This window comes from Rhinolophus sinicus, chromosome 8 (assembly GCF_057876585.1).
Source record: "Rhinolophus sinicus isolate RSI-liver-muscle chromosome 8, RSI-T2T, whole genome shotgun sequence".
Taxonomy (NCBI): Eukaryota; Metazoa; Chordata; class Mammalia; order Chiroptera; family Rhinolophidae; genus Rhinolophus; species Rhinolophus sinicus.
In genome coordinates, this window is record NC_142508.1 from 457,328 (window position 1) to 472,721 (window position 15,394).

The 15,394-nt window shown below is 52.6% G+C and overlaps 1 protein-coding gene across 3 annotated transcripts in view; it reads left to right on the plus strand.

The window, feature by feature from the left end:
• PTPRN2 (protein tyrosine phosphatase receptor type N2) overlaps positions 1–15,394 on the plus strand; it is a 419,465-nt gene that overhangs the window by 154,271 nt on the left and 249,800 nt on the right. For all 3 annotated transcript variants that reach the window (XM_074315027.2, XM_088799758.1, XM_074315029.2), the window contains exon 6: positions 3,775–4,132. In XM_074315027.2, coding sequence (XP_074171128.2) covers positions 3,775–4,132 — 358 coding nt within the window. The remainder of the gene's footprint in view (positions 1–3,774; positions 4,133–15,394) is intronic.

The following is a 15,394-nucleotide window of genomic DNA, read 5'->3' on the forward strand; positions in this document are numbered from 1 at the left end:
TGGGAAGCCTGGGGGTGCCCCGCTGCTGGGTGCTATGTCCTGCCAGCAGAAGCATGTTTTGATCAATGTGCTTGGCAGGGTTGCCTTCGGGCTGTGAGACAAACTGGAGAAAATGTTGGTTATGTGGCCAAAAGATGGCCCAATTTGGGTTTCCTAATTTGTTCTGGACCCTTGACACAAGAGAATATCTGATGAGCAGAGTGACCAGTGTATAGACAGAAGTCTCGTCCACTCAGTGTTTGCTGGCATGTGGGACTCCTAGGGCCTCCAGGCCTTCCTGGCGGTCTGAATGCATAATTGTGCAATCTGGGACTGGGATGGGTGGATTTCCAGGACAGGAAGGAGGCCTGCCATTTAGTGCGGTGACTCTGGCCCTGGTGGAGCTGGGAGCAAGGGGATGAACTCCCACGACTCTTACTGTTGGGGAGGCTGGGGGTACGATGCAGGTTGTGGCTCTAGCGTGAGCATAATCCGGCTCCAGGAACCTGCCCTGATTCCCCCAGCTGAACAGGATCACTTCCTTCCAAACTCCGTGTCACTGAACCCCTTTAATAATAAACTTTCAGTTACAGTTACTATTGTCTGTGACAATAATATTTTAGTCTGCAGGCTGTTTGAAGATAGGTCCATGTTTGAGTCATTCTTCCCCCACAGAATGTAACCCAGAGCTTGGCACACAGCAGCAGTAGTGGCTATGATGCTGCTGATGGTGGTGATGATGTTGATGGTGGTGATGGTGGTGATGGTGATGGTGGTGATGATGATGGTGGTGATGGTGATGATGATGGTGATGATGGTGGTGATGATGGTGGTGATGGTGGTGATGGTGGTGATGATGATGGTGGTGATGGTGATGATGATGGTGATGATGATGGTGATGGTGGTGATGGTGGCGTTGGTGATGTTGGTGGTGTTGATGCTTGATGGCAGTGATGGACACTTCCTCTGACCCATGAGCTAAGCTAGGCACTTTGACCTGTACTCTGCCTAATCCTGACAACTGCTTTAAGAAAAAAAGGAATTCTTTCCCAAGTTTTGCAGGTGGTAAAAGTGAAACCCAAAGAGGTTAGGTAACTTGTCCCAGGTTATGCAGGTTACGCAGAGCTGTGCTGACAGGGTTGGGTCAGTTTCTGAACTAGCCTTTTTCCTCCTTGGTGTCATCAGCAAACAGTTTAGCATTTCCACTCCTACGTGGAAACACTGTGGGCTAAGGACTGTGCCTAAAGGAATTCCATTGCAGTGTAAACATCAGGAAGCTTTGGCAGCCACCCTCAGATGCCGTGTACATGCACAGGGGACCACACCATACATGCCCAGACCGGATTTCTCTGACATACAGTTTGAAGAATTAGTGCGCCGGGAGTGGCTATACTGTGTGCTGGAGATTGGCCAGTTTTTGTGCTTTTAGGTTGCTAATTTCCGGATTTGGGCAACTACAGTCTTAAAAATTATTCACCAGTATCTTGGGAAACATGACATCATAGGTTTGTTGAATTGAGGCTTAAGACATCTTCAAAATAGAGGGTTTCAAAATGAGTAATAGAATTTTAAACTTAGAGTTGAAAGTGGAATAAAGGGACAGTTGGATGTCTCCTTCCCAGTGGAGCTATGACTTCTTGCTGCTTTAAAGAAAATGAAGGTGTGAGCAGGTGAAGTAAATAACGGCAGCAGTGGCCACGAGCACTCGTGTGCGGCACTGTGATTTCACCCCATTTCACAGATGACTTAGAGGTTAGCTAACTCTGGAAGCAAGAGTCATTGAGCTTGTCAGCGTCAGAGGGCGGATTCCAACCCAGGCAGCTCTGCCCCCGAATCCAGCTACATCTGCTGCTCTCTCCTCCCCGGAGTCACAGAAGGAGGTGACCGTGACAGCAGCTTCCCCACGCCCAGGACAGGGATCCCAACCCCCAGTGTGGTGGCCTCACCAGGCGTCCCAGAGCCTTTCTGAACAGGCCTCAGGCTGAGCTGAGGGCTGACACTTACACCCATTGTTGGAAAACTGCTGGAGGGGCTGTTCGTTGTGGTGGCATTTTCTCTCTCTCTCTCATCTTACTTTCTCTTTTCTAAAGGAAAAGCAGTTGATTTCAAGTAGGACTTAGACAAAATTAAACAACTTTATGACAGCTAAGAATCACATCATCTTAGAAATAAAACAGTCCTAGAGGTGGTGTCCATTCTCCTCCTTTGACAGAGGAAAGTTGGGTCTTAAAAAGGTCAACCGATTTCTTCAAGTTCAAATGTGAAAGGGGAAACTGGAACCCATATCAACCCCCATTTCCCGATTTCCAGCCTGCTACACCAAAAGCTATCCTGGTTGACTGGGCCCAAATATTTTTGAAAATAGCCAGACATAGGAGTCTGGGCGACTTAAATTCAGTGATGTCTACACATGTTAACTAGGTACCAAGACACACACCCCATTGACTCAACACTGACCACGTGCCCCAAGGGAGGTGCACGTAGAAAATACCAATGGGCCAGAGTTTTTAAAATGTATGGTCCACGGGCCCACACCACACCGTGGAGTATGCCTGTAGGACAGCTGTAACCGTTGTGAGAGGCTCAAAGTTGGAAATTACTGTTTGTCATGAAGTTTCAATGATACCATAGTGAGAGAGAGACTACTGAGTTTTCTAGTGTTTTTATAGCTGTCCTGGAGGTGAAGACGACTGGGCCTTGACGTATATGGTGGCAAAAGGAAGTGTGATGGGAACACGTCCTCCTGGGAACATTTATGAAAGAGTGCGGAGGGGATATAGGGGCTGCTCCCTGAAAGGCCGTGTTGGCCGGTCATGGGTTCCATGTTATGTGTAATTGCTAACCCAGAGACCCTGGCGACTTCCGGGTGCAGAGTACTGCTGGTAATGGAAGAAGACGTGAAGGTGATTTAGGTGACCAGCAAAGCCACTTCCTAACCACTGGGATGGGTGTAGCGAACCAGGTGACCAAGGAGCAGTGTAGCTGGGAGGTGGGGTGACGGGAGCCCTCACAGTTACGTGGTGCGGCCGTGCTGGAAGCCTTTGGCAGTTCCTTGGTGAGTTAAGTGTAGCTACCACACCACCCAGCAATTTCAGTCCTGGTGTATACTCAAGAGAATTGAAAACATAAAAACTTGTACTTGAACAGCCATAGCAGTCTTATTTATATTGGCCAAAAAGTAGGAAAAAACCCAAGTGTCCAACAGCTGATGAATGAATAAATAAAATGTGCTGAATCTATCAAACGACTTACTCTTCAGCCACAAAAAGGGAGGAGGCACTGACGTGCTGCAACGTGGATATACCTTGAAAACACATGCTGTGGGGAAGAAGCCAGACACAGAAGTTCACATGTTGTGTGGTCCCTTTTACATGAAATGCCCAGAACAGGCAAATCCATGGGGACAGAACGTACCGGAGTAGTTGCCGGGGGCTGGGGTTGGGTGAATGAGTACAAGGTTTCTTTCAGGGCGATGGGAATGTTCTGGAATAGTGTAATGGAGGAATGGAATAGTGACATTTGCACAGCTCTGGATATACCAAAAACAACTGAATTGGGTGAATTTCATGGCATGTGAATTAATTTCAGTGAAGCTGTTATTAAAAACCAGTAATGGATTTCCAGCAGTGACGGATTTCGGTCCATCGGTGCAATGACAGGCCCTGTGCCCGTACTAGGGGTGCATCTCTGATGCCTGCTGTGTTTAGTGCCTGGAAAGTGTAGACTCGGTGCCATTTTGTTGTGTGGCTGAGGATGGGAGCTCACCTGCTGCTGTTTTGTTCCTCGGCCCTGCAGGATGAGGACCCCCGTGCTGAGAGTGCGCTGACCTACGTGGCCCAAACGTCAGCTCTGACCTACGCCCCTGCCTCCCGGGCCAGGTACCCCGCGAGTGGCCCGCTACGGACCCTCAGCCGGCTGCAGCCTGACGAGCTCAGCCCCAAGGTGGACAGCGGTGTGGAGAAGCGGAATCTGGTCGCTGCGCTGGGCGCCTACCTAGCTATGAAGCCCCCCGAAACCCCCAAGAAGGGCGACCCCAGGCCAAACAAACTGCAGTTTCCTTGGAGGGTGCCCAGGGTCCCTTCAGCAGCAGTGGCCCCGCAGAAATGGTCTGCACCTCCAGAAGACCTCAAAGACGCCCCGGGTGCAGGCGATGGTAAGTCAGACTCACCACCCCGCTCTGGTGTTCTGCTGTCTGCTCATTCCTTTCTGGCACCTGCCCAGGGCTGGCCCTCCATCGCGGTCTTGGCCTGTGAGGTACCTTTCCACTCGGTGGCACTTCCCTCTGGGGTGGCAGAAGCTGGGCGCGGTGTGAGAAAGGGTCCGTGCTTCCTGTGCTGTTGGCAGGAGAGAAGGCGGCTATACCCACGCCCTGAGAATTCAAGCAGGTGAGGCCGGAGGGAGAGGTGGCAGCCCCTGCAGGGTCAGGGACGGCTCGTGCGTCAACCTCTTCCTCTGCAGTTTCAGTTCATGACTTGCCGGATGCAGATGATGAAATGGGAACATGGCCACATCTGGCCCCCAGGTTGTGTTGGCTGCATAGTGTTTGGGGAAAGTGAACATGGAGGCTTTAGATTCGGCATGTGCCTTCATTTTGTCGCCATCCTCTGGTCCCATCACGCCCAGCTGCCCTGTCTGCGGTTACCTGCCTTGTCCCCTGCAGACCCCAGTCTGAACCCAGTGCTGCTCCCAGGCCCTGAGTGGCCCGAGGACGTGGATCTTAGCCCCGTACCTGGCAGTGTCGTCACCTGAGATGCGCTCGGTAGGCTCATCCACGGGGAGGAGGGGCATTTACTGGCTCCTTCTCCTGTGGGTGCAGAAGTCTCTGATCTGTGTATTTCCTAAGACCATTAAATATAAAGTGAGATTCTGAGAAAAGATGACTGCTCCTTTGAAGGTGTACAAATAGCAAGAGCAAGCAGAACCAGGCGTTTAGAAACTGTCGACTGAGAAGCGCGTTGACGTTAGCTCTCTGTCTGTAAGCGGAGGCCTGGGCTTGCTCTGACAGTGTCTTCCGCACGCGGCTACTTTCCAGCTACGTGGCTGTCTTGTGCCCCGCTGTCCATATAGCCGCTTGGGCTCTTAAATGGGAGACATGCAAAGGTATAATCAGAGGGAAGGGTGTGTGGCCATCACTAATGCTTTCCTCTTGGAAGAGAGGTGTGTGAGGAAACAGCTCGTGTGTCTAAGAACTGTGCACGTAAGCACTCACGGGTGGAACTGGCATTCATACCTGCGGGCTCGTCCTCCCTGCAGGGCACCTTTCCCTCGGGGGCTGTTTCTTCTCCTCTTTGACGATGCACCACTCAGAAATCCCGTCCTTGGGTTGGCCCTGCTGCCGTCTGCGCTCCACAGCCAGTAAACTCCGTCTCTGCTCTTCATCTGCCAGTTTGACTTTCATCCGGTCGCTGCACTTGCTGATCTCCCCCAGCTCAGCACCACTTTGCACCTCTGCTGTAAATACCCTACTGAAGGTCACCTGCAGCCACCCGATGGCCAGGCAGTGGCCTCTGCTCAGACCTCCGGGCCCTCTCCCGGGTGCTGACTGCCCCTCTCCCACCTTCTCCTGCGTTGGTGCTCCCCCTGTCAGGCAATGTCGGGCCGTCCTCTTCTCTCTCTCCCCACCGTTCTCTCCTCTTAGCTCATCCCCACAACTGAAAAGGCCCACTGTTGCCACCATCTGTCCTAGCTGTAGGAAGTAGGAGGAGGTAAATCCTGCTGGCCCAGTAAGGGAGCGCAGCGGAGCGAGTGCAGAACGGAGGCGCTGTGCCCGCTCAGGCCGCACTGCCCACAGGCCTTCCTCCTGCTACTTGGTACCTTCCCACCCTTTCACGTCCTCTGAACGTGCTCGCTCCACTCTCCAGTGACCCTTCTTAGCTGTATAATTTGGTCGGCGTTTTCTTCTGTGCCAAGTTGCAAAGTTGGCTATCTTTTTATGTCTACTGTCTTCCCAAGTGCACTGTGTGCTTTAAGAAGAGTCATGTAAAATGCCAATCACAAAATAAATAGAAAGAATTGTACGACGAACCCCCGTGCAACAGCGGGCTTCAGCCAGTAGCAGCTCGTGGCCTCTCTTGCTGCTTCTGTGCACCCCCAGCTCCCTTCCTCTCTCCCATCATGAATGATTTCATCTGTCAATATTTCAGTATTGTACTGTTGGACGATACGGCCTCTTGTGTAAGCCTAACCGCAATAGCTTTATCACATATTAAAATGAACAGTAATGTCTTCATATCGCTAAACATCTAATTGGCGTGTCATAAGTTTTCTTTACAATTGGATCTTTTTGAAGCAGACTACGAAGAATGTCCACTGAATTGGTGGGGACATCTGCTTTGATCTACAGAAGTTTCCTCCTCCCCCTTTCCTTGCAACTTGTTTATTTATTGGTTTTAGAAACTAGTTCCCATGTCTCATAGAGTTTTTCACATTCTGGATTTTGCTGATTGAATCCCAAAGAAAACCTGCACCTCTGTATTTCCTGTAGACGAGGATCTAGTCCAGAAACGTGGCCATGTGTGATCAGTGTTGGGCAGGAAGGCCTCCAAGTCTGTGACGTGTCCTTCAACGAGGGGTCACTGTCTAGCTGTGTCTCACCATATCCTGCCAGCATCAGGGGCCACTTAGCCTCTCTGGCAGGTTTCAACGTGACTGTTGGAAAAGTGCTCGACCCCCAACAACATGAGCGCCCCTCACCCCACCCACAGTCTCCACCCTGCGCTTCCCTCCAGGACGTGTCCCAAGTTTGCAATTGTACATTTAGGTGATTGCCTGATAAGTGCTTGTCTCCCCTTGTAGACCTTAAGCCTTAGGAAAACGGCAAACTGTGCCTCTTTCCCCCCATTCGCACCCCAGGGTCCAGCATGTGCCGGGCACGATACTTGCTGAATGAATGAATGAGTGGATTCTTCCACATCAGTGGTCTTGTTTGCTCTTTATATCAACCTTAAGAGATGATGTTATTTTCAACGTGTTTTTCCTGATGCGGAAACTGTAACTTGAGAGGGTAAACGCTGGCTTATTCCAAAGGCAGATCATTTGAGACAGAGTTGGAGCTCTGAAGAGCCAACTGTCCAAAATGCAGGTTTAAACACAATTTACTTTGTTCCTCTGGCTAGTTGGTCCTGGACTCGAAGAGGGAGTTCGACAAGCCTCACTATTCTGAGGGTATTTCTGAGTGGGATCTGAATACTCTGCTGGGTTAGCCCACTTGGTTAATGTAGAGGCAGATTTCAGTGACTGCCCTTGGTAGCCATCCCTGGATAGTTTCATGTCTGGCGTTGGCCACCAGCACATGTCTGGTCCCCTTGTCATCGCCAGTTAACATCTGGGCACGTGATTCGTCTTAATGTGAGTCTGACTGAAATATCCTTTAGAAAGCAATTTGACAGCCAACCCTACCACCAACTGAGTCACAGAATCCATGCCAAAACTAATTTATAGTTTTTGTCCTTTGCCTCATTACATATAACACAGAGAGAGTGCGACACGGTGTACAGAGTTCTGTTAGTACAAAATAGACGGCCTGACTGAGCAAGGAGTGCTTTCACCCAGGTGGCAGTTTGGCACTTCTCATTTAACCAGTGAGTGGTGTACGCCACTTAGCTGTCAAACCCTCAGCCCCTCAAGTTGGAAGGAGAACACATTTTACTTTCCTTGTGTTATTTTCAGTGAAAATAGACAGGAAGCTGACTTATGATTATGCCTAGATCGCCCGGGTGGAGGCCCAAATGAGGATAGAATAAAATAATAAGCTCCTTCTAAATTTATCTGAATCGTTTGCAAATATCTGAGAGTGGCTTCCAGGAATTAAAGGAACTACATAGTCTTTAAACAAAAGGAGCATGGTAAATTCCTCATGATGATAATGATGGTGATGGTGGTGATGATGGTGGTGGTGGTGGTGGTGATGATATGCGTTTAGACGTGGCTACGCTGTGTATACTCATGTACACATGGTGATAAAGGAACTTCGGAGCAAAAGCTGGTGTGCATAGTCCCCGTCCTCTGTAGTGAAGAGTTTAGCAGTGAGGTTATCTGCACACTGTGGCTTATTCTCTGACACTTCTACCATTTGTCTGGGGGACCCCTTTTAGGTATATCATCTCATACGCAGCAGTCGTGCGAGTGAGTTGATCGCCTACCCCAGGCCTTATGTATTTGATGTCCTGACATTTCGAGTAATTGCTCTGATAGAGCCCACTTGGAGCATTGAAGCTACTTAAAATGTCGTTATAAGCTGGCCGGATCTCGGAATTTTATGGTTCAGTTGATGGAACAAAAGAACATCCCACTTTGAAGTACGTGGTATTTGATTGTGCTCTGTGCTGTGGTCCCTCTGCGATCCACCAGGGCTGGCTGGACTTTTTAAAAAGGATTTCCTCATTTCTCTTCATGCTCCAATGACTGACAGTGAGTGAGTGCCTTTGAGATAACTCTGTGTGGCTTCCAGCGGCTGTACGGGAGATGATTTCTAATACGCGTGAATGTTCTCATCAGAAGCTGGTCGGCCACTTAGACTCTTCCATTGAATACCTAAGGTATTTAGTTGTTATTTTTCACTAGTGATAACCTGAAAAGTTTCTTTTTTGGTGAGAGGAGGCAATTTTAGGATTTATATTTTATTATTCCATTTTGAAGTTTGGATATTATTTCTTATTACAATCATTCTAAGAGGACCATGGAAAGACTCCCGTCTCTGATCTTCATCTTAAAGAACAGGAGTTTTGTCATGTGGCAATCTCTTTCTGCTCTTCCCTCCAAATAATGAGATAGAACTAAAGGAATCTGAAGGAAAAAAGATGTGTGGTGACCCTCAGAGAGAATTTTTTCTGACTTATTAAATGTTAGGACAGAATATGGTGTTGAGAGAGGGGCACAATTTCACATTAACTCCATTGGTTATCGGACATGTGGAGACAATCTAGGTGCTTTATTTCATTTCATTTTCTCAGCAACCCCTTCACATGGGGATTATGGACTCGGTTTTACACAGATGGAACCTGAGGCTGGAGGGGCTTGACAGGATACCGTCAGTCACAGACGACAGTGACCCTGGGTGGCTGCTGGCAGGACACACCACTCTTCTCCAGGGCGTTACCGTGCCTTCCCTGGAAGGTTGTGATGCTTACCTGTTGTGGACCTTTTAGTGTTTCTGGTCTGACGTGCCCTGCATTTGACCAGCAGGAATACCTTATACCCCTCCCACTCAGAATGGGTATAAAACAGAACGCCGCGTGGTGGGAGGTGTGTGGGGAGGTGTGCGGGCCGCTGAGTTCCCACCTCACCAGGCTGCCCCCCGACATCTGGAACTGACACTTGCACAGCACCTGCAGCTTTGCCAACAGGTCATCGTCCACTCAGCCTCCTTTCTATCTTGCACCTCGCACCCAGTCTACCAGCAGGTCTGCCAGACCTGCCCTCCCAGCACCCCCAGGGCTGCCCAGCCTGCTGCCCGAACCATCCCCCCGAGACCTGGATTATTGCAGGAGCCTCGTTTGGCCTCGCTGCTCTGACCTTGTCCCCAGCCTGCAGGTCCATTCCAGCCACTCCGGCTGCCTTTCTGCTCTTGCACCCTCTGCCCCAGGGCCTTTGCACTGGCATGTCCTCTGTCCAGAGCATCTTTCCTACAGGTCCCCTGGGCTCATGCCTCACCTCCTTCAGGTCTCTGCTTAAATGTCATCTTCTCAGTGAGCTTTTCTCCAATCATCCTTTATGACATAGCATCCTCCCTCCCTGCTCCCATATCTTCCACACCCTAGATTTTTCCCCCTCTGCCCCTTTCAGTACCTTACATTCTGTGTATTTATGTTTTTATTTGTTTATTTTCTGTCTCTTCCAACATGGATGGAAGTTCCATGAAACTGAGTGCTTTGTTGTATGCTTTATTCCTGCACCTTGAAATGTAGCTTTGCATAGAAATTGTGCAATAAATGTTTGTGGAAGGAAGGGAGAGAGGGAGGGAAGAAAGACAGAGGGAAGGGATGTTGCTTCTCCTGAACGCTCCTGTTTAAATTTGAGGACCTCTGGGAGCATAAATTGCTCACTGATTGTAACTACCTCGGCCAATGCAGACAGCTGCCTGCAGAGCATCCTGGGAGAGGGCTGTGTGGGGCGAAAGGGAGGGGCACCTGGCACATGGGGACCGTGACCGGCCCTGGCCTCCTGCACAGATTCGCTTGAGGGGTTGAGAGCTAGCGATGCGGTCACATGTGGGTAGGGGGGGCGGCAGACGGTGCGGCCTGCACACGGCTTTGTCTAAGGCCCCTTTGCTGCAAAGCAGAGTCTGGAGAATCCCCCTCTGCTTTTTAGTTCTAGCACAGGAATCCCGTCGGGTGACGTTCATAAGCCTGGAATTAGAGGGAGGCTGGAGACAATGTGAGGACTTAGAAAGACACGGCCTGTCCAGAGAGACAGTAAACCTGACGCCACACAGCGCTCACTGAGTTCTGGCCAACAGTGTGACTCAGTGACTAACTTAGTTGTGAAATGTCATCGTAGGAGAGATGGGAAACGTCCCTGACCTGCTGCCATTGGGCGCGGATGGGGGCAGGACCCCATGTTTAGGAGCCCGTGAGGACAGATGCCTTAGCTCTGCAATTGGGGTGGCTCTGCAGGAGAGCAAACCCTGGTGCATCCAGGGGCCGGGAGTCGGACGCTCTTGTCCAGTGCGTTTCGGGTCAGTGTGCAGTCACCAGAAATACAGTTTGGATCCAATGCTTGTTAAAACTCAGATGGATTTGTCAATCCACTTCCTGCCTTGTTATGAGGGCTCTTGGGTTCTCACGTGCCCTGCAGGGACGTGCGTCTGCAGGGAGCGGCGTGGCTCTTAAGCCCCAGCCTTCTGTAGATGAGACGGGCCCTGATTTCAGACGAGTGTGTGTTCTCATCTCCTACTCATTGTTGCAACAGTACAGACCACTTAAATTTGATGTGTCTATCTAATAAACAGCAGAGAATTGTTCTTATTACTTTTTAGCCTTTCTTATTTTTTCATATATTTTATTGATTTTTCTACTTGAAATATGTTCTTGACATTTTTTAATGAAAAATTTTTGCTAAGGGTAACTCAGACCTCCAAATTATACAGTAACTTTTTTTTGCAAATGACATAATTTGGATTTATCTTTTAAAAACTCAGTAAATTGAGTTACCTTTATTAGAGATTAAAATAATAATTTTTTTACCTCTGTAGAACAGGCAAGGTTTTATATTTTATATTTTAAATGTTTTTTAGTGAGATCCTGGGCTCTGAACATAATGGGTGCCCAACACCAGTTGATGAATGGACGGATGAAGGATGGGTGGATGGATGGTGGAGGACTGGGTGGGCGGGTAAGTGGGTGGGTGAGTTATTTGATGGGTGGAAGCTGGGGTCTGACTTTAATAACTGAGACTTTAATACATTAATTTTTTAATGTAGTTAATACTTTGGCAAAGAACTTTTTCAGAAAGCATAATCTTAGATTGAATGTTGAGCAGTATTCAGCCTGCACGACTACGCGTTCTGAGAGGCTGACTGTGTGTTTGTGCTTCTTACTTGAGGCTTGCCGTGCGCTGTAGTCAGCGCTGAGCAGAGAGGCCCAGGTTGTGCATTAACAGTGGGTGGGAAGGAGGAGGGACAAAGGCGGGCTGGAAAGATTCCTCCTCGTCACCTCATTATCATGATCGCAGTTGTAATTCATTAAGCACTTACGGTATGCCCGGCACTGGATAAGTGAGTCATATACATGTCACTTGTCCCTATTTTACACATAAGGAAGTTAAGGTGTAACGAGCTGAGAGAACTCGTCCGCAGCCTCACACTGAGTGCTGGAGGTGAGACGGGTGTATGACCCACCTTGGGCCCATAATCCTGCCTAGAGCTCCATCAACTCAGCTTCGTGGACTGATGTTTGGGGCACAGCACGTAGCCTTTCTTTTAAGTGACAGCGATGTCCTGCTCATGGGAAGGCGGTCAGCTTTCCTTCCTGGGAGGGGAGGGTCACAACATCCATTTCTTGGAAATGTGTGTTGATCCGCTTGATAGCACTGTGAACCCTAAATCCCAAACGTCTCTGACCCTCTCACCCCCATCAACACGTCACGACCACCGTTTCAGCCCCGTGAGAGACCGGGGGCCTTGCTGAAGAACGCGTGATCAGACTTCGTGCCAAACTTGTCCCCACACCCCGCTGTGGCTTTTCCGGAACTTCAGGCGGCCTCGCCGCATTCAGGCCAGTCAGGGGGCTTTGTGAGCATCCGAGCAGGTCCCTACGTTGCTCGGGGACACATTGGAAGTCACTGACACTGCCCAGAGGTGGCCATGCTCTGCTGTCCTTCCTGGGGTCTTGCTGACCCAGCCCACCTGGGATTAGAACGACGAGCAGCTGCACCTGCTGTCACTGGCCAGTGACCACCGGAAGCAGTTTTCCCCCAAGAACTGTCATCCTAGCCCGCCTGTGTGTCTCCTTCCCGCGGATGTCATCTATATCTGGGGTCAGCGCCCACTACGGGGTCGCAGCGGCCTCCCGGGCTGGGCCTCACCGGACGGAGGCCAGGTGATTGAGGACAGCGGAGCCCGGCGTGCAGCCGCTCCCCGAGTCAGCTGCCTGCGGGCTCTCCCGGGTGACCGCGGGTGAATGGTCAGCCGTGTGAGGAGACGGACGTTGGGCTTTGCCGGTGCCGCCGGCCAGGCCCGCGGAAGCTCGCCGGCGGCGCCCGTGTGGGCTGTGCCCCCGCGCCTGGTCCGTGTCCGAGATGAGCGCCCACCCGTGTGAGTGGCGGGAGCGGTCGGACCTGGCGGGGAGAACACGCGCCGGGACAGGAGCTGTTTGCCGCGTGTAGGCTGCCAGGACGTGGAACAGAAAAGCCACACTTGCTTGTTGTCCGCTGGCTCAGCTGCGGCCGCACGGCAGCCCCGCCGGTTTCCCCAACAGCCGCAGTGGCCGCGCCACGTCGCACCTAATTGCAGAGACGGCTCTCGTCTGGGCCGCTCCCTGCGCCCGAGGTGCTGCGGGGACCGCGCGACGCTCAGCCTGCTGTCACGGGCGGGACGGTGTCTGCTCTGCGCCCGGCGCGCTTTCGGTGACAAGGAAGTGACAGCGCCGATGCACGTTATGTTTGAGGGCAAGTGTTCAGGCCCTGAACTTGTCAGGGCGGCTGCGGGGACCGTCGTGGGCCCTGGGGACGCAGAGGCGGGAGGTGCGGGGCTCAGGTCTGGAGAAGGACCTGGCGGATGAGCCGCAGCACAGGCGTCGCCTCGTTTCCTTCCACAAGACGCGGTTTCAAAGTGCAGTTGTCACCGCTGTTCAGGCCGGTGAGGCCACACCTCAGAGGACGATCATCACTGCAAAGGTCGCTTCCCGATCGCGAGGAGGGGCACGTCACGCACGGGCCACGTCACGCACGGGGCACGTCACGCACAGGCCACGTCACGCACGGGCCACGTCACGCACGGGCCACGTCATGCACGGGCCACGTCACGCACGGGCCACGTCACGCACGGGCACGTCACGCACGGGCCACATGGGAGCCAGCAGCGCAGGCCTGACTGCGTCAGGAGGCGGAGCGAGGGGCGGGGGCGGGGGCCGCGACTGGTCCCACGGGAAAGGCAGACGCGGCTCGCAGGCTCGGGGCGGCCACGTGGGCGATGCGGGCGCACAGCGCGGAGGTCGCTGTGGGCTCCGGGCCGTTGGCTGGCGTGCTGACGCGGGGCTCGCTGTCCCTGGGACGTGGGTGGCCCCGGTAGGGGCTGCGGTCACTACAGAAGCCAAGGCCAGCGTGGCAGAGACGTCACCGCCCTGTGGCAGATGTTGTGAGGGCTGTGACGGTGCCCCCGAGGGCCTCGCACTCCTGCAGGAGACCCCGTAGTGCGGTGACAGCTCTGGCCCGGACCGGGGAGGCCAGCCACGCGTGCGGGGCACACCGCACTTTAAAGGGCACCGTTGGGTTGCGTGGGGCCAGCCGCATGGGCAGCGGGTTGCAGAAGCAGCTGTAACGGACGCGTGAGCGGCAGTCCCCCGCAGGAACGTGTAAACACGGGTGGGCGCAGTGCACCGGGGAAGAGTGACAGCAGCAGGAGCGCAGCGATTGCCAGCAAGACGGGCTGCGCGGAGCAGGCGGGCGCGGCCCCAGCAGGCGGCCGGACGGGGAAGCAAGCGCTTTGAAACCTTCCCCTCCAGCGGTGGCGCAGGCGCCCCCGAAAGACCAACTTCAGCTGAGAGGTAGAAGTGACACGTTTCCTTGTCTCACGGAACTCACAGTCGCTTCTGAGGCTGTTTGGGAAGTCAGTGAGGTCTGCGTGACGCAAACTCTGCCTCCAAGCTGGTCAGCGTGCGCCTAGTTCTGCGTGGCTCCTGGCGTGGAAGGGACAGTGACGTTCCAGGGAGCGTGTCCTCTCTGTGCTGTGCATCCGCTAACGCAGGGCGCTCACCTGCCAGTGCCCGGTGCTGTGTGGGTGCAGCCAGGACTTTCTCGTGCCTGTTGGTGAGGAAGGGGGAGAATGGCGCCCAGAATTAACTGTGCCGCTCTAGTTCAGCTCCAAAAGAAGGAAACAAAAACATGAAACGCCTAAATTTCTCAGTTTGTAAGAAGCAGAGGTAATTCCCACCCCATTAGTTTACAGGACTGCCAGGTGAGGGCATGGAAGAGTGTGGGCTTGAATCCCTGGGTGGTGCTGGGGGAAGTGAAGGCGTGACGATAACCTTTGCATAACCCACTGAGGAGCCATGAGCTCAGCGTGAAATACCAAGAACAGAAAGTCAGCTGCTGTCCTCGTCCAGAAATGGGGCCCCTCGAACGTACTGTCATTGAGTGAGAGGTACATGTACTCACGTGTACAGTTGGTGAGTTTCGTCTCGTGTATATGTGGAACTAGCACCCCATCAGACATCCCCGTCCCCCGTTTCCTCCTGCACCCCACTCTACCCCCACCCACCCGAGGGCACCTCCACGTGGTCTTGGGCTTCAGTTCTTGCTGCGAGAACCATGCGTATCCTTTCATGACTGGCTTCTTCACTCGGGTTTACCCGGATTTTCGCTCGTGTCAGCATCAGTGCTGTGTCGCGGCCGAGTCGTCTGCCGCACAGCACTCGTCCTTCGGTGGTGGACGCCGGGCTGTTTGAGGTTTTGTTTGTTTAGCTGCTGTGAGCAAGGCTGCTATACACAGTCCCGTTACGTCTTCTGTGGACACAGGTTTTCATCTCTCCAAGGCAAACATCGAGGAGGACACATTCCAGGTAATAGGGGATCGCCAGTGCCCTCCCCCCCGCTGTGCAGTGTCGCGTCCCCCCACAGTGTGGAAGCTCCTGCTGCCCCCAGTCCTCTCGGGAACTGGTTCTCAGTCTCCTCTAACCTAGTGCTTCCGGCGGTTTCCGTCAGCCCTTCAGAGAGCGCTGGCGCTGCTGAGCGTTCTCCCGCGTGCTCAGTGGCCGTCTGC